Source organism: Prionailurus bengalensis, chromosome B4 (genome assembly GCF_016509475.1).
Source record: "Prionailurus bengalensis isolate Pbe53 chromosome B4, Fcat_Pben_1.1_paternal_pri, whole genome shotgun sequence".
Lineage (NCBI taxonomy): Eukaryota > Metazoa > Chordata > Mammalia > Carnivora > Felidae > Prionailurus > Prionailurus bengalensis.
Window position 1 is genome coordinate 63,442,232 of NC_057358.1, and position 19,336 is coordinate 63,461,567.

A 19,336-nucleotide genomic window follows, 5' to 3' on the forward strand; every position below is an offset into this window, starting at 1 on the left:
TCACTGCAGAGCAAGCAGTTAGCTTTGGACACCTTCATTTATTTTTAGAATATCCAGTTGTTTCACTAAACTGCCTGAAGACTATTTTCTACACAAAAAGACAGTGTATTAATAGGCACAACATCAAAATTAAGAAACAAAACTTGAACAACTGATCTAGACAGTTAACAGCTAACCTCTCAGCCAGGGTAAAACTTGCCTCCCATTTTCATCCTTCAAGAGAGCAAGGTGACCACCTCCAAATGCAGGTTAAGACAGCAGAGACGGGGGCCGATTCAGACAGCAAAGGCTTTGGAATCAGGAAAGTTGATTTTATTTAAGTTACATGACCTTCTTGCACTTCTACTTACTCACCTGTGAACAGGTTTGTGTTTTTTTTCTAAACTTTGCAAAGTTGTTTAAACAATGTTTAAAAGTGCCTGACCCACCGTAGGGGAACTTTTTTTTTTTTTTTTTTGGTACTTGCTACAGAAAGCACTTGTAATGTAGGGCAAAGAGGCCCAATTTCAAGTTAGAAAAGAAAATGAGGTGCTGTGGCAGGTAACACTCTAAGATGTCCCTCATGGGCCCCACACCCCACCTCATGGTGTTCATTGTGTAACCCTCTTCATTAGAATGTGGGAAGGACCTGAGGACACTCCGACTCACCAGCAAACTGGCTCTGGAGACCTGCTGGCTCCATGCACCAAGCAGCCAAGTCAGGAGAACCCAGGTGGTAATGAGCCAAGGGGCCCTACAGCCAATAAGGAATCTGAACTCTCCATCCTAAAGCCACAGGACACAGATGCTGCTGACAACCTGAGCTTAACTTCAGGGTAACTTGGTAACTTCACCGTTAACTAAATTAGGTACTGGCAAATCATCTGCAAGATCCCAAAGCAAATTTAAGCCCTAACGATAGTACAGAAAGTTTGGCCCACAGGATCCACTTTTCCCAACTAATAAGCAATGTTTTTAAAACTTTGATATGGATTACATACATCCCTTTAGATTCCTCATAATTCTATAAAGTAAATAATTCTGGAAAGTAAATTATTTTACAGAAGTTTGGAGGCTCACAAATGCAAAGAGACTCAAATGGCTAATAAAGGGGCAAAGCCAGACATCAGAGACCAGGTCTGACCCCAATGCCCAAATCCAGCTTTCCCTATAACCAATTTTTATAATTTCTTTAAAGTCTCAATGACGATTCCCACTATGCCCATAGACAGTAATAATAAAACCACAACACAGACCTTAAAACACTGGAAACATTTAAAAAGTAATAAAATTAAGTTAAAATAAAATAGAAACAAAATCAACCAACCAACCGTTGAAGAGACTTTATCCTTCATTGTTAAAATCATCTTATCTACTAGGTCAACTCTTGGGCATGTCAATTAAAACGTCTTTTATTTTAAAGTATCTCTCGGTAAAGAGGCCTTTTTCTCTCAGGGCTTGTTGTAATACGAAAGGGTTAAAACTGCGTATCTGTGAAGGTCAAAAACATTCTTACCTAAGAACACCTTTTCAACAAAGCCACAAAACATCTTCTTTTATTTTCTAGTAAGACTAAATTTATTCAATACCCTAGTAAAAGTTTTGATTATAAGTATCCAACAGTATAAAAAGTACAAAACAGATTTGTAGATTTCTAATATATTAATACAAAGTGCATGACTACATACAGTACATCCTACAGGCAAAGAGGTGGAAGGGGAAAAAGAAGGCTGTGGTTGAGGTCTAGTAATAAATAAATAAATACAGAAGTAGAGATGATCCATATTATAGTATATTCTACCACCAATACTGTAGCCAAAATGTACAAAAAAAAAAAAAAAAACCATTTCAAAACAACAGGAGGAAGATGATAATGGCTGGGACTCTTGTAATTCACCTCAGAGGCTGTGGGAGAGTCAACCCAACTCACGGTGTAATCTGTGCACATGGTGGCTTGTAGTTTTTGCCATAAGGAAGAAATACAAAATTTTAAGTTTAGATTAAGAATTATAAAACTATATGGTGCCCGTAAAAAGTGGCTCACTCCTTACTGTCATTTATACTAATTTTTAAAATCCAGTTTTAAAAATAAGCACTGAGTCATGTTATTATAAGGTAGGCAAATGATCCTCCCTAATTATGAGAAGTCTGAACCGGTGATAGGTTATTCCTGAACGTTTAAAAAAGAGGCAATGACAATACTTTGGTTTGGGTTCAAGTAAAAAGGCTTCAAATGAAGATTTTGGAATCGAAGAGCTCCGTGTTCAGGATGCATTATCTAACATCTCAATGTTCACAAAGCCTGACTAAAAGAAGTCAAACCTAACCAGCCCACTCAGCATTAACACACACCTCTTTTCTTTTAGAATTTTACTTTAATATAGAGTGGAAAAAAAACAAAACAAAAAAAAAAACCCCAAACCCTAATAGGTTAAAACCAGTCAAACAACCACTCTACACAGACAAAACCTTCACAAAGGTCAACTGAAGTAATCCAGAGCTAAAACTGAATTGCGCAGATTTTCAATGAAGTCACCAGTCATGTAACACAAACTAAAGTCAATTATTTACACACTAAGCAAGCCCTCTAAGAAATGTGCCCCAAGAAGCATTAACCTTTTTTTGTGTGTGCCATCCTGAAGACTTGTACATTTTTAAAGATAATTTAACATTTTTAATAGAATGTGATCTCTACCATGCGGTAATGCTTTGGTTCTCTTCATTTAGGATTGCTCATCCTAAAACTTGACATTTCCCCAGAGGAGCTTTGATTCTGCTTTAGAAGTTTCAATATAGATTAAAATCTTTATCAAAAATGAATATGGAGGGAGGTGATAGAGGATGCAACATATACACTCAAGTTACCTCTCTGTATGTTTAGAAACTACTCCTTCAAGGCATTTGCACCAGAGAGCTTAGTCTGTCCTGCTTAATATTCAGTAGTACAGGTTTGAATCATCAGAACCTTGGCAAGACCTTAAATTATTAACAACTACCTCTTGGGGCAAGTCCACGTTACTGAGTTGTGACAAATTTATTATCATGAAGGAAAACAAGTATAGCCAGCCATCTTAAAAATGCCCCAACCACTGCTTCTCAATATAGAAAGACTAAAACTACATACGTTTATCATACAACAAATCCCATCTCTGTCCCCTGAAATTCCCCTAGATTCATTCATTAGAAGGGGATTTAAAAAAAAAAAAAAGACTTAAAGAGCACTTTACAGCAGCATTCAGCTTTCCTATGAAATACTCAGCATCTTAAATATTATGTACACTTTTTTTCTTTTAGTAAGCTAGACACTGGCTTCAGAGTTTGTGGAACTGGAGGAGAAATAACAACCCATTCAAAACTATTCTAGAAAGTGTCTTTTGGCAGAATAGCAGGTATCCAAGTTAAAAATAGGAGGGTTTTGTTGCTTTGTTTTCTTTCCAAAATTTAAATCGTTTTTTTGTTCCCCTTCTACCTAAACCTCAGTCACCACTCCTGAGTGGAGATGGGCAGAGGCTCTGGCCCCTGCTCCTCCGGCTTCTCTGCAGCTGCTTTCTTATTGCTGCAGCAAGGCTTGAATAGATGTGTGTCAATGAGAACTTCTCCAAAACGGCCTTTATAGATAATCCCACAACATATTTTCTGTCTAAAAGAAAAAAATGGGAGAGGAATATATTAATATATATTAATATATAATATATTAGGTAGAAAACTAGCAATACAAGGAAACAAAAAAAAAAAGAAAAAATCTACATAATTATAACTAGTACAACATGATCAAAAGGTTCTACTTTTACAGTCTTATCACATTCCAACTGAAAGGCTCCTAGAGAGACCCCAATTAACTGGGTAATGGGAATTACCCAGGTCCCTTAAATTCCACACTGGAACCTTATCAAAGATTAAGGTGTGGGGATCATTCTGAGAGACAGCAGTTTCAGAGGCTGCTCCTGAAGTTGTAAACTGTTTCAAATATACAAATAGGCATTAAAAATGACTACCAAACACCCACGGATCACATACTCTAAGGGAATAATCATTTCCTGTGAAGTCCCCCTGTATGTTTCTCTCCAGTCCCATCCTGCCCAATCTCATTCACTCCAACTTCAATTTAAGCCTATCAGTGCCTTTTTTCTTTACACTTCACAGTTTTAAAACAAGTCTACATCTCTTCATATATTGCTCAACTATCTCCTATTTAAAAGAAACACATGTATGGAATCATACTCTACTGCTGCAATTTTCTCAACATTAATTGAGGTTCAGACCCATTGTCAAAGTTTTATTTCGTTTTGTGTATAGTATTCCACCATGTGAATTTATTCACACTCCTTTTGATGGGACTTTTGCTACCATAAACATGCTGTACACATCAATGTGCGTCTAACGTTTTTTTCTTCTAGGTTATGTGGCTGGTATATAGGAATTGAAACGTGTTCATGTTTCTTCGAAAATGCCAATTATTTATTAATGCAGTTCCCTTCTATCCCTATTTACTACAGGTTTTATTTTAAACCTTGAAGGAACATTCAAATATATCAAACATCTTCAAAGTACTGCTAAGATGACAGGCATTTTTTTCCTTCCTTTACAAACTGTCAGTGTGGCAAATTCTAGCAGTTGACTTTTAATGTTTAAAGCAATCTTACACCCCTAGAATAAATCCAATCTGGTCATGATATACTCTTTTGGTATCAAAGTTATATATATTAGCCTCATAGAATGCTTAGGGCCTATGCCCTCTTTTATTCATAATCTGAAAACATTATGCAAGATCAGAATCATGTGTTTCTGGATTGTTTGGGAGAACGTGCCTAAGATGAGCCTCGGATTTTTGGAGAGAAGACTTTGGCCACTGAATCAACTTCTCTATTGTAACACTATACAGGTTTTCTATTTTGTCTTGAGACAGTTTTGGAAAACTGTCTTCTACTAATGTATCCACTTCATCTGTATGTTCAAATTTACTAGCATACAGTTGTTTTAATGTCCTACTGTCTTTTACATTTGTCTTAATTATAGATAAATCTCCTTGTTTTGTCTAAGGTGCTTATGAATATGATCTCTTTTTATCTGCTTCATCTCTACTAATTTTTTTGGTCAGGTCTTTTTCAAGATCCAACTCTTAGCTTTACAGATCCTGTTCATTGCTTACCAGTTTTCTACTCCATTTATTTCTACTTGTATCTTTAGGACTTCATTGCTTTTATTTTTCTTTGTACTGGGCTTCATTATCTTTAAACTGAATGCTTATCATTTCACAAATTTTTAGTTTTTTCTTTTCTAAGCATTGAAAGCATTAATTTTTCCTCCAATTCTTTTTAATTTCATACCATGTTTTGATTTGTGGTATTTTTCAGGTTTTTTTTTAGTTATAAAGATTTTCTAATTTTTATTCTACTGTCTTCTTGGACCCATGGTTTCTATTTCCATTTTGTTTTGCTAGGTATATTTTTAAGCATATTTTTACATTTTCTGCCCTTCCCTTCTTGACTCTGGAGGTATTCACTCTTTTTATTTAATTCTCAACGTTTATTTATTTTTGGGACAGAGAGAGACAGAGCATGAACGGGGGAGGGGCAGAGAGAGAGGGAGACACAGAATCGGAAACAGGCTCCAGGCTCCGAGCCATCAGCCCAGAGCCCGACGCGGGGCTCGAACTCGCGGACCGCGAGATCGTGACCTGGCTGAAGTCGGACGCTTAACCGACTGCGCCACCCAGGCGCCCCTCTTTTTATTTAATTCTATGAGTGGGGACACAGTTACTCAAGTCCCAAAGTTATTCAACATATTTATATTTAACAAGGCAAAGGATGTTAGGATACCTTAACTCCTATCCCTTTTATTCCCTTGATTTATATGCTACTGTTTTGTAACTCTGTTTTTACCCCCACAACTATTATTATTTTAAGCAATTTGTTTAAATTTACCTAAATATTTGCTACTTTATCTATCCTTCTCAGAATTTTAATCTAGGATCTCTTTTTCTGCCTGTAGAACTTTGTTATTTAGGGTCAGTCTGATGACAACTTCTCAACCTTTTTCCTAGTCAAAGTCTTATGCCCTTGTTCATAAAAGGTTAAGTTTGTTTAATCTCTACACTCAATGTGAGGATCAAACTCCATACCTCAAGATCAAGAGTCACATGCTCTTCCCACGAGCCAGCCAAGCACACCCCCCCCCCCAAGGATATTTTTGCTACACATATATATAATTCTAGGTTGATGGGGCGCCTGGGTGGCGCAGTCGGTTAAGCGTCCGACTTCAGCCAGGTCACGATCTCGCGGTCCGCGAGTTCGAGCTCCGTGTCGGGCTCTGGGCTGAAGGCTCGGAGCCTGGAGCCTGTTTCTGATTCTGTGTCTCCCTCTCTCTCTGCCCCTCCCCCGTTCATGCTCTGTCTCTCTCTGTCCCAAAAATAAATAAACGTTGAAAAAAAAATTTAAAAAAAAAAAAAAAATATATATATAATTCTAGGTTGAGAGTTACTACCTCTTGGCCCACTGAAGATATTAATCTATTATTTTTTGGCTTCCTTTGTCCATACTGAGAACTCAGCTTTTAGTGCTGTTCCTTTGAAAATAGTCTTTATTTCCTCACTGTTAAAGAACTATTTTGTCTTTCATGTTCCATAGTTTCATATAATCATCTATGCGTGAATTCTATCATAAAATAAATGCTTATTATCTCACTTTTAATTTGTTAGTCTTCTCGAATCTGTGAAATAGAAAATAAAATCCTTAGCTGTTTTTCTCTTTCCAAATCTACTACCTCTTTTCGACTTTGGGGTTCCACATTTACTTAGCATTTGGTCTGGTCTCTGATTATTCCTTACTAATTTGCTCACTTATCAATGCTACTTTTAAAGACTTAAAAATATGTATTTCTAGCTTTTACTTTTTTCAGTGAGAGTTGGTCAGAAAGAATACCCAGTCTACTCCATTACAGGAAACATACATTCCCTAACATGATTTTTATTTTAAATCAATTTTAATAGGAAAAGCACATAAATCACAGCTCTCGGCTCAACTCTTGCTTGTCCACCTCCAACCATGTGTGCTACCAGCTGTATGCCAAATGCCATTTAACTGCTAAGGAAGTGGGAAACCATCGCCTGTAATTAAGAAGGTTTGCTGGTTAGAGAGATATTTTGTTGCTTTTACCTTTTCCAGTATGTGAGATCTAAAAAGGAAAAAACTGGCGTTCTGTTAGAGCCAGAAGCCATCTCTGTATCTGAGCCATCATCTGACTGGTTACTATAACAAGGAGACTGAGCTGGGGAGGCACTTGAGGTGGTACTGTGAGCATCAGAATCTGCAATAAAGAGGGAAAAAAAATTGTAATTTAATTTCATTACATGTAACTAAGGCTCAGCATAAAAAACTGTGAGTTAGTAGAAAGAAAAAAAGAATTTATTTTCTATTCACTACTGATATTTGAAGATATTTGTACAAGTGTTTCTAAAAAGAAAATGAGGCCGTAAGCTTCCAGGAAGATAGGAGTAGACATACCTTTCCCCATTCCTCCTGCTAATAAATAAGTACAACTAAAAACCCAGGATATTGCATATAAAACAAACCTAATGACTCTGAAAGTTGGCAACAGCTAGAGAGAGAGCTCGACCTAAGGAAGGACATGGTGGTGCGTTCTCTGGTTTTTATGGGTTTTCTTTTTTGCCTCATAAATCCAGTCTTCGAGCTAGAGAAGCCAGCAGCACAGAAATACCGATGGGTATAGACAAAAAAAAAAAAAAAGAAAGAAAGAAAGAAAAAACAACAACAAAACCCTGCTCTCTAGTCAAAGGGGCAGAAAAGTGGCAGCCTAAGCAAGACAGGAAACTTTTATCAGAGTAATAATTTTATCAGAGTAATAATCACTCTACTCCAGCCAAACACCACAGAAAACAGAGGCCGCAATCCCACCCACTCCAGCAGAGGCCAAGTGGGGAGCCTAAGATTTCCATCCTCATAAGACTGTTACAAAGCACCAACACATCCACCAGGGTGTCAGAGGAAGCCTGTTGAGAAGTCAGGACTTTAGCCATGGCCCACCACAAATGAGTATCCCCACCATGTGCGAACTTCAACTCCCACCCCCATCCCACAGCAATGAGGAGGCTCCTCCCACCTCAGGTGTCAATGAAGGTTAACTGGGGAACCTTTTAACACCACCACACAGTGACAAAGTGATGCCTCTGTCTCATTGCCCCTGATAAAAGGGTGTCCAAAAAAAGACAGTAAAACCAAAGTTTTAAAGAAGATCCATAACATAATTTTTAAAAATCCAAGTTTCAATTAAAAAAAAAAAGTCCCTCAAATCTAGAACCAAAATCTCAAACTGAGTGAAAAGGGAAGTAGATGTTAACACCAAGAGGACAGAGATGTTAGAATGATCTAACAAAGATTTTAACATAACCATGACAAAAATGCTTCAGTGAGCCATTATGAACATGCCTGAAACAAAAATATTATCAGCGAATAGGTCTCAATGTATTTATTTTTTTTTAATATTTATTTATTTTTGAGAGAGAGAGAGAGCGAGCGAGCGCGGGAGAGAGCAGAGAGAGAGGGAGACATAGAATCTCCAAGCTCTGACCTGTCAGCACAGAGCCCAACACAGGGCTCGAACTCACGGACCGTGAGATCATGACCTGAGCTCAAGTCAGACGCTTAACCAACCGAGCCACCCAGGCCCCCCAAACACGTCTCAATTTAAAAAAATAAATAAAAGTTATAAAGAAGAACCAAGTGGAACTGAAATTTGAGCTGCGAAAAAAAAAAAGAAAGAAAAAAAATGCAATAAAAAGCTCAGTGGATGGAGCTCAACAGCAGAATGGAGGGGACAGAGGAAACAATCAATGAACTGGAAGAAAGAACAACAGAAATTACCCAACCTGAACAACACAGAGAAAACAAATGAATAGAGCCTTAGAGACCTCTGGGACTATGACAAAAAAATCTACATTCGTGTCATTGCAGTCCTGGAATAAGAAAGAGGGCGGAGGTGAAAATATACTCAAGGAAATATAATGGCTGAAAACTTGCCAAATTTGGCAAGAGACAAACCTATAGAGAGATTCAAGAAGCTGAGCAAACCCCAAACAGGATATACTCAAAGAAATCAATGCCAAGACACATTGATAATTAAATTTCTGAAAACTAAAGATAAAAGGAAAAAATCTTAAAAGCAACCAAAAACAACACCCTACCAATAAAGGGAAAACAACAGATCCTGATTTAATAAGGAATAAAGGCAATTCATCAGATACAAGCTAAACATTAAACATGATTTAGTACTTTTGCCCTTAGAAGACTCCATATAAATTTACTAGCCAGAAAATGAGTCTTTTGGTGGATGGTCACCATGCTCTAAGGCTATCAAACTGCTATTCTACAGTGACAGCAGTATCACAAATAGGGGTTGAGATTACCACACACACACACACACACACACACACACACACCACACCCGCCCCCAGGATAGGTGGATAGAGCAACCCTCCAATTCAAAGAAGCAATTAAGTATTTATTAAGTACTTATCTATTAGACCTCAAACCCCATGTCATACTCTACATGGGAAGAAATAGACCAAAGAAAACCTACGAATAGACCGTAGAATGCTTTGTATTAACAAAATTTTACATATAAAATCCTCAAGAATAGCAGGCTTTAAAGAATGTTGAACATTATTGGAATGTTTAAAAGGCTTCCCAAACAATTAGCAGCAGCAGCAGCAATCAGCTCTATGCTGGAGAAGAAAACTCACTATCCAAGGAAGTGCTTAATAGCTATGGAACATTTGAAGCAGCAGTTATTAGATCATTTTCTACCTATAAAAATGGCCGTTTCTTATGGTTTAATCTAACACTTGAGACACTAGAATATAACTATATAAAAAGCAGTTAGGAAGAAAACTCTTCTGGAATGCAGGCCTGGAAATTCTTCAAAGAACCACAATTTTTAAAATCTTAAAAATTGTGGGATTTGAAAAGGCACAAAAGAGTAATTAGCTAAGCATGGGGTAGTGGAAGCAGAACACACTATGCACAGGAAGGGAATGGACTCAGCCCAAATATTCTTTGCCTAAAATAGGACCTCCAAAGACTCACTAGGGATTTTCAGCTTTATTCCATAGCAACAAGAATTCATTGTAGATTTTAGGAAGAATGACAAAAAGAAGAAACTAACATTTATACAGGAATTTGTTTTGTTTTACAAAATCTTTTTAGTTGATTATCCCCTTTTCTCGGATAAGAAAATTATGGTTCTATGTTAAGTTAAATTTCATGAACGGTAACTCAAATCCTGATCTTCAAGCTCTAGGTCTAATGCCTTTGCAGTACACCACCCAAAGGAAAGGATATCTCAGGAAAAAAATCAGGTAAATGCAGGATGCAGGGAAGCAAATATATAACAAGAGACAGGGACACCATTTAGTGGGTGATGTATATAAAAATTGAAGTATATCAAAACTGCTGTGTTGCACACAGGTGCTAGCAATTCACAATGCACGTGGGAAAACCCAGTTTCAGTCTAAGCCTCCAAAGCCCACACACCTTTTTCAAAGGGATTTATCTTCAGTCTCCAATCCCTCCTTCCACAACACAGCTTTATAATAAAAATCTAAAATTACACTGGACATATTCCCTTAGGTAAGGTGAAATTTAGTCAGGTTTCACTTTTCCCATAATTAAAGGGAGGAGCTAACAACATACATATGAATAATCAATTCCTCTAACCTTCAAGTGGTAGAAGAAAATTACTATTTCTCAAACGTTCATTAAAACACTTATTGAGAATGGAGGGTTGGCTCAGTCTTTTTCTTTTCCCCTGGTGATAGCTGGTTAAGAAAGGAACATGTATAAACAATCCAGTTACAAAATGGGTAGAGGATGTTAATAGACATTTATCCAAAAAAGATAAAAAAGGACAAGAAATAAGTGTTGGCAAGGATGTGGAGAAAAAGGAACCCTCATACATTGTTGGTAGGAATGCAAACTGGTGCAACTACTGTTGAAAACAGTATGGAGGTTCCTCAAAAAACTAAAAATAGAACTACCCTACAACCCAGCAATTGCACTGCTAGGTATTTATCCAAGGGATACAGGTGCACTGTTTCGAAGGGGCACATGCCCCCCACTGTTTATATCAGCACTATCAACAATATCCAAAGTATGGAAAGAGCCCAAATGTCCATCGATAGATGAATGGATAAAGAAGATGTGGTATATATATACATAAAATGGAGTATTACTCGGCAATCAAAAAGAATGAAATCTTGCCATTTGCAACTACGTGGATGGAACTAGAGGGTATTATGCTAAGTGAAATTAGAGAAAGACAAATATCATATGACTTCACTCATATGAGGACTTTAAGAGAGAAAACAGATGAACATAAGGGAAGGGAAACAAAAATAATATAAAAACAGGGAGGGGGACAAAACAGAAGAGACTCATAAATATGGAGAACAAACAGAGGGTTACTCGAGGGGGTGTGGGAGGAAGGATGGGCTAAATGGGTAAGGGGCACTAAGGAATCTACTCCTGAAATCATTGTTGCACTATATGCTAACAAATTTGGATGTAAATTTTAAAAAATAAAATAAATAAATAAATTTCAAAAAAAATTAAAAATAGAATGATTATTTGATCATATTACCCTAATATTTTGATAAGATATATGCACCCCTGTGTTTACTGCTGTGTTACTTACAATAGCCAAGATATGGAAGCAACCCAAATGTCCATCTATATAGATGAATGGATAAAGATGTGGGGGTGGGGAGTGTCTGCAATGGAATACTACACAGCCATTAAAAAGGAGATTCAAAAAGAAAAAGGTTTCCAATGAAGTAGATGGAGCTAGAGAGGATTATGCCTAATGAATAAGTCAGAGAAAGACAAATACCATGTAATTTCACTCGTGTGGAATTTAAGAAACAAAACATGAACATAGGGAAAATAAAAAGACTCAACTATAGAGAACAAACTGAGGGTTAATGGAGGACACTTGTTGTGATGAGCAGCGGGTACTGTACGTAAGTGATCAATCACTGAATTCTCCACCTGAAACTATTATTACACTGTTTGTTAACTGGAATGTAAAGAAAAACTTGAAAAAAACTTTTAAAGAACATATAGTTAAAATACATACCTATTTCATATCACCTAAATATTTTACTATAAAGTATTAAAATATTTTAGTCGAAGATTAAATATATCATCAGAATAACTATGGACTGGTAACACCAACTTAAAAGAGCAGAAAGTTAGCAGATGATCTGCAAAGGCTTCAGAGTCGTGGGCACTGGTTATATACTACCTCAAGGAGCAGGGTGGTGTTGCAGAAAGAGCAAACAGCTTTGAAGCTAGACAAACCTGAGGTCAAACTCATCTCTATCATCTTTACTAAGTAACCTGGCTCAAGGTTAAATCACCACTCTACTTCCTATCCTAATCTCTAAAACAAATTACTGAGATAACTATGTGTGTAAAATGCTTGGTACATCTACCAAAATGTCCCAAGAGATGACAGTTTTCCTTTCCTCACTCTACCTTATCAGTGTATTTAACTCTCTTTTACCATTTTTCTAAAACAAGCATTGATGATATTTTGTCTAACAGCGTCCTACAAATTGTTTTTATAATCCTGAAAACTCTCTGACCAGTCCACAACCTCATCTACAGTTTTGAAAAAGCTCTGAAAACAGAGTCTATTTATTCCTAACCCATTTGGCCACAAAATCTGGCCTGACATGAACTATAACATGAGGGTAGCCAAACCTGACTAGCCCATGCAAGTTTTATTTATTCCACCTTTGTGAATATGACTACATTTCTACGACAGAAATACTAATGCGTTTGATTTCAGTTGTTTTGCCTCAGAAACCCTCCCCTCATTGTGTTACATATAACAAACAACATTATATGCACTGCAATTCCTTTTCAAAAGCTGAAATCTAAATTCCGAAAATACAGAAGTACCACTACAGGTGCTCTCCCCCTCAACAACTTCCTTTAAGAGTAGATGAACCTGGGGCGCCTGGGTGGCGCAGTCGGTTAAGCGTCCGACTTCAGCCAGGTCACGACCTCGCGGTCCGTGAGTTCGAGCCCCGTGTCGGGCTCTGGGCTGATGGCTCGGAGCCTGGAGCCTGGAGCCTGCTTCTGATTCTGTGTCTCCCTCTCTCTCTGCCCCTCCCCCGTTCATGCTCTGTCTCTCTCTGTCCCAAAAAATAAATAAATAAACGTTGAAAAAAAAATTAAAAAAAAAAAAAAAAAAGAGTAGATGAACCTGATATTAATTTATCATTCCTTTCCCATTCCATCACTCCACACAACACACACTGTCCCAGAAACCTGAAAGTCCTGAGACTAGCTTTACCGCAATATGTAAGTTATGATTTCTAAAGTTACTTTCCAGAAAACCTGGGCTTTAGTCTCAGGCTGTCCACTAATATTATTTACATACCTTTCTGCACATCTCCAGACCTCTATTTCTTTATGCATAAAAATCAAGTAAACAAGCTTGAAAAATTCATCTTCTAGAACTTAACATGTCAATAAACAGATCAGAGTGGTCAGAGCGATCTCCATACAATCTGAAGAAGTGGTCAGCTAGTCAAATTACTTTTATGTCATCAGGACTAAAGATAGAGTTTCAAGGGGCACCTAGGTGGCTCAGTCAGTTAAGCACCCAGCTTAGCTCAGGTCATGATCTCTCAGTTGGTGGGTTTGAGCCTCATGTCGGGCTCTGTGCTGACAGCTCAGAGCCTGGAGCTTCCTTCAAATTCTGTGTCCCCCTCTCTCTGCCCCTCTCCTCCACTTCATGCTCTCTCTTAAAAATAAACATTAAAAATAAAATACAACAAAATAAACATTAAAAATTTTAAAAGATTTCATAGAAATATCTCTACCACGTTGACAATGCCTTGCAACACTTTAAAGAAAATAACTTTAAAAATCTATACATACCATATGCCACCCCCAGGTAAAAATAAAAACCAAACAACTATTCTTAACTACTCTTGTTTCAGTATCAAAACCTCAAACTTACTGTGACGTTTGAATTCCTTCTGTAGTTTACTGATCTGGTTGCTTTTTATCCTGTTTCCAGATAAAGTTTTCACTTTCTTTGGTTTCAATGTTGTCTTCAGACTGGGTCCTGCCCTTGCATCTACCACCTGGAAGAAAATACTGAATATTTAATACCACTTAAAAAATGACACCTCTTGTATTCCTTTAGTTCAGACAAATGCCTATTTGAAGGAGCCTAAATTGAGAAGCAGTTTTCTACTTAAGAGTGTTTGAGAGCCCATGTGCATTTTTAATCATCACATGGTATTAAAGAATAATTTATCTCGTGGGGTTTTTTCTTCAAAGCAGGCAATAGTAACAATATACTGTACAAAAAATTTAAATAGATTTATATATGGTAAGAATGACCCAAAAGGTTAAAGAAAATCAAGACTTACAACAACTAACATTTCTATCAGACAGTGTTTTACAGTCTGCAAAAAGCTTTCATACTTTTTTTTTTAAATAGAGAGTAGACACACGCTCCCAGGAGGGGCAGAGACAGAATCCCAAGCAGGCTCTACCCTGTCACACTGTCGGTGCTATGCCAGAGGCAGGGCTTGAACCCACAAATGGTGAGATCATGACCTGAGCCAAAACCAGGAGTCAGATGCTTAACCAACTAAGCCACCCAGGCTCCCCTTTCATACACTTTTGAGTTTACTTTCACTACAAAGCAGTAAGGGGACTATTTGTTAACTCCAATTTAGGGTGAAAGAAAACAAGAAATTATCTTTTGCCTTATTTCACTAAACTAGTAAGTGGGCAAGAATGGGTAGAGAGGGATACAAGACTCAAATTAACGTTTTCACAACTATGCTTTATGTTCTTTTCACCATACACTTTAATCCCTAAGGTCATTTACATGATGGCAATGGCATGTTCTCCCATAGTCTACCATGGCCATTGGTCTAGACCTACACGGTACTATTTCTTACAAATTTATTCACATTTACTATTTGCAGATTTGTACCCTTAAAAAGGTTGTCATCACCTTCAAAATCACAATTTTCAACTTCTCCAGACAAACTATTAAAGAAAATTCCCTTTTTATAAATTAACAGACCCACAAAAACCTATCAAAATAATGTAACACAATAACCAAAGGAAAATGTAAGGCTAATACTAGTGTTAGGGGGAAAAAAGATAAAGAATAAATGCATGCTGGCTTAAAAACAAGTATTTTGTATAAATGCCATAAATGTTTTAAAAGCTAGCATAAGACTTAACAGTGCTGTTCTGATCACTGAAAACCAATGACAAAGGGCAAACAGAATACACATTTACATACCACTATAATCTCAACTAGATTTAAATATACAGAGTAAGAATAGCTTCCACATAACTGATCACTATGTGTTATATTTTATACATAAATCTCATTCAGTTCTCACAACAGCTCTGTGGGATAGCTACTATGTTTCCATTTTATAAGTAAATGGAACTTGCCCAAAATTCGCAACTAGTAACGCAGGATTCAAATCCAGTTCTGGTGCTAAATCCTATGTGCTCATTATACTACCTCCAGGAATTAGGATAAATGTTCCCCTGAGATGAAAAAAGGATCCATATCTAATTAACCTTAGGAAATACATGAAATGTACACTGTGAATCTCTAAAATGGGGATACTGGATACAGCCTTAGGGAAATGATACACTACTCAAAATTTTGCTTCTAAACATGCCAAAATGTTAAGTAATTATATCTGAGCAGCAACTTGTGTTTTTCTTTATTCTTTTCACTTTTCCATCTGAGGAACGTACTACTTCCTAAATTGGGAGAAAACTAATGTTACTTTAAATGTAATAGAAGTTATCTGGGCACTCAGGTGGCTCAGTCAGTTAAGCACCCAAATCTTGATTTCAGTTTAAGTCATGATCTCACGGTTCATGGGATTGAACACTGCGTCTGTTAGTGCAGAGCCTGCTTAGGATTCTCTCTCTCCCTCTCCCTCTCTCTCTCTCCCAAAACAAATAAATGTAATACAGGTATAACTGAGAAAGACAAAAGATGAACTAACATGATTCCAGTTTTTTTTTGATCCTGCTGGCAATTTCTTCCATCTTTTCACAAGCAGGACACAGGCATTACAGATGTCTCCTGAACGAGTCTCATGCAACCTAGTAAGAAAACAATCAAACTTTTATTAGACTCATTTATATTTAAGAATTCATGCGAGTGTATTTCTTTTGGGAAAAAAAATCCAATTACAGTTTATACATGCTATTGCTAATTGTCCTGGATGATACAGTTACATAGTTTCTATAGTACATTTTAGAAATATAATTAACTCCTAGATCCAATGAACCAATTCTATGTACTGCAATTTGGTCATTTTAAAATAAAATAATAATAAAATTTAAGACCTAGAGGAGATCCTGGTCACTATGGTTTAAAACAAGGTTGTCCACTTAATCTTTTCTGAAGTGTGTAGATATTTCCATAAGCAACAAAACGCCACTCTTTACATAAAATAATGTGTCATGATATTCTGGTTTTATAACACACAAAACCCAAGAGGCACTGTAATTTTTAAAAAATGATTATATCTGCATAAGGGAAAGAAATCTGTAACACTAGTCAACCAAGCTCTTTATAAATTATATCGTTGAAGAACTTTCATTACTACACTTTTCCTGTATTATAAATACATACAGAAAAATACTGGTAACTTTTATCATGTATACCATTGGAAATGAAGACATTAAGTGACAAATGTAATTTAAAAAGGCAAAGTTGGCAGAAATTCTTTTTGACAACCTTCAAAATAAGCACAAAATACAGGATTAACAATAAGTAATCAACAAGTATTTTGATAAGAGAAACAAAGTGGTAAAAATAACTTCTAACATGGGAAATGGTTCAACATGAACTATTCTATTTTATCCAAGTATTTGTTGGAAAGTAAATTCCACTTTACTAAGCAGGTTTATTGTGAAAAGATAAATAAAGAACAAAATTATAAAATGAAATGTACCCTGACAGATCTCAGGGCAGAACATTAAGTCTTATTAGCATCCTCAGCAGGATGGGTTAAAATACATTTCCATAATTTAGAAAAACAATGCAAAGAACAGAAAACTACCAGAGGACAACTAGTATAAGAGAGAATAAGAGTAATTTCTTCAAAGTCTTTTATATCTTGGTGTTAAAAACAAAAGAGTTTGATTATAACTACAAGGGGCTTCACAATTTGTAGTTCCTTATAATCTGGAAAAGGGTAGGCTGTCAGTATTGATTTGTTTTAAAAGCAAGAACCTTAAAATAGCCTAGATGAGAATGTAAGTGATTTTAATTTATTAGCACATTGCTCCAATTGCCTGCCTCGCCTGGAAGGATTTCCGTAAGCTATGATCTTTTTCACTCTAAGAATGGTAAAAACATCAGATGATCTTACCCAAAACAGCTCTGGAAGTCCTTTTCATAGCGTTTACTGTCAGTGAATCGAGAACTGGAGGACTTAGCTCTGCAAATACAGCAGCCCTCTATACTTCGGTACATCTTTGGCTTGTGAAAACCAAACATCTTTTCTTCTGGGCAATAGTCTGTAAAGCCAGGGGAATTGACACAGCTTTATGAGGGCTATAACAAGAAACCATTAAAAGAGAGTTGTCTGCTCCACCCCAACCCTGGCAACTTGATATTACATGACCAAGCCAGACAGAAGGGCTGTGGGGAAGTCCTCCTGGATCTCCCTCCATTCTTGGCACTACCCCGGCAAGTGTATAAAACACAAAAAATAACTCAGTTTTTTAACAAGGTCGGTCTCTATCACACCTCCTTCTACCCTCCTGGCCACACTCATTCTAAAACTGAGGGGAGGGAGGCATTTTTAAAAATCAACTTTTTAAGCAAAAAATGTAACAAAGTCTCCCCACTATAAAATGATGGAATCATGCACAACAAAGGGCACATCCTAAAATGTAAAGTAAGGCACCCCCTTTCTATTCTGCACCTTTACACTGAAATGATTCCCAGCTGGGGAAGTTTTGAGCATTTACCATGACCACTATTTGACATTAAGCACACAAGTAGCTCAATAGTCATCAACCCATAATACCTTGCCCTATGGGAAGTTTAGAGGGGATTTCTTCTGTGATAAAGAGAAGTTCTAAGCTGGCAAGTTGACTGAAAGGAGGATGTAAAATTCACAAAAATCCAAAGTCAGGATTTAAGAATAATAATTTTATAAAATCATTAAAATGGATTAAAAACGAGCTCATATTTCCTGACCATTGGTCTGTTCAGTTGTTACAGAGGTTTTTAGAGCTCTTCTATGAAGTCCTGTGCCTGAGCAGTGAGGCAGATATCCAAGAAATGTAGGGTGAGATAAACTATTGATTCTCATGATCAAAAAAAAAAAAAAATCTCAACATCATGCAAGGAAGGAAGAAACAGTCCTAGAGCTAGACGTATAAAAAAAATGTATTTGGCAGTAAATACATGCCTTAGAAGAAATTTAGAATATCCAAACCGGGGGTACTTTGGTGGCTCAGTCGGTTGAGCATCCGACTTCGGCTCAGGTCATGACCTCATGGTTCATGAGTTGGAGTGAGTCTCACATGGGCTCCCTATTATCAGTGCAGAGCCCTCTCTGGATCCTCTGTCCCTGGCCCCTCTTTTTCTGCCCCTCCTCCACTCTCTCTCTCAAAAATAAATTAGAAATATTAAAAAAAAAATACAAACCAAGGGCCATTTTCACCAGAACATCTGGACTAAGAGAGGGAATAAAAGGGCAATGAATATACAAACTAAACCCCAATGGACAAGTGTATGTAAGGATCCAACTAAAAATCATCATAAAAGCATCACATACAGCATCAATAAGTTACTAATACCAATTAGATTGGTGCTTATACTGTTAGGAGTTATAACCACAGAACACTATCCTTTTAAAGTTCTTTTAGAAATACACTGAAATACAGGAGTAAGACAAAAACTTTAGTACTCTGGATGATCTCTCGTCTGATCCCATTTCACCTCAGTTCTGGTTAGTATACCAGAGCAAGTACTTATGAAAGCAATTCAGAGAAATAATGTAATATCCAGGCTGTGTGTATGTCTCTCTGAGATGGAGGAATTCTGAAATATGGGCAAGGACTTTTGATTTGTCTTTAAGAAAATATTTTATTAGCAAACAATCAGCTAAACACTGAAGCTTTCATTTTAAACAAGGGCTATTGTTTATCAAGTGTTCGTTAATGTTTTTGTTGGTGAGAGAAGCAGGCAAAGAAGGGAGATGGGTGGGGCAGAAGTGCACTGATGCATTTCAAAATTAAGTTTAAAGTTT

At 36.9% G+C, this 19,336-nt stretch overlaps 1 protein-coding gene across 3 annotated transcripts in view; it reads right to left on the reverse strand.

Moving 5' to 3' along the window:
- Positions 1 to 458: 458 nt before the first annotated feature.
- SINHCAF (SIN3-HDAC complex associated factor) overlaps positions 459 to 19,336 on the reverse strand; it is a 33,490-nt gene continuing 14,612 nt past the window's right edge. For all 3 annotated transcript variants that reach the window (XM_043562784.1, XM_043562786.1, XM_043562785.1), the window contains exons 2-6: positions 17,444 to 17,591; positions 16,067 to 16,166; positions 14,026 to 14,152; positions 7,134 to 7,284; positions 459 to 3,619 (exon numbers count right to left, since the gene is read on the reverse strand). In XM_043562784.1, coding sequence (XP_043418719.1) covers positions 3,460 to 3,619; positions 7,134 to 7,284; positions 14,026 to 14,152; positions 16,067 to 16,166; positions 17,444 to 17,571 — 666 coding nt within the window. In that variant the 5' untranslated portion in view covers positions 17,572 to 17,591 and the 3' untranslated portion in view covers positions 459 to 3,459. The remainder of the gene's footprint in view (positions 3,620 to 7,133; positions 7,285 to 14,025; positions 14,153 to 16,066; positions 16,167 to 17,443; positions 17,592 to 19,336) is intronic.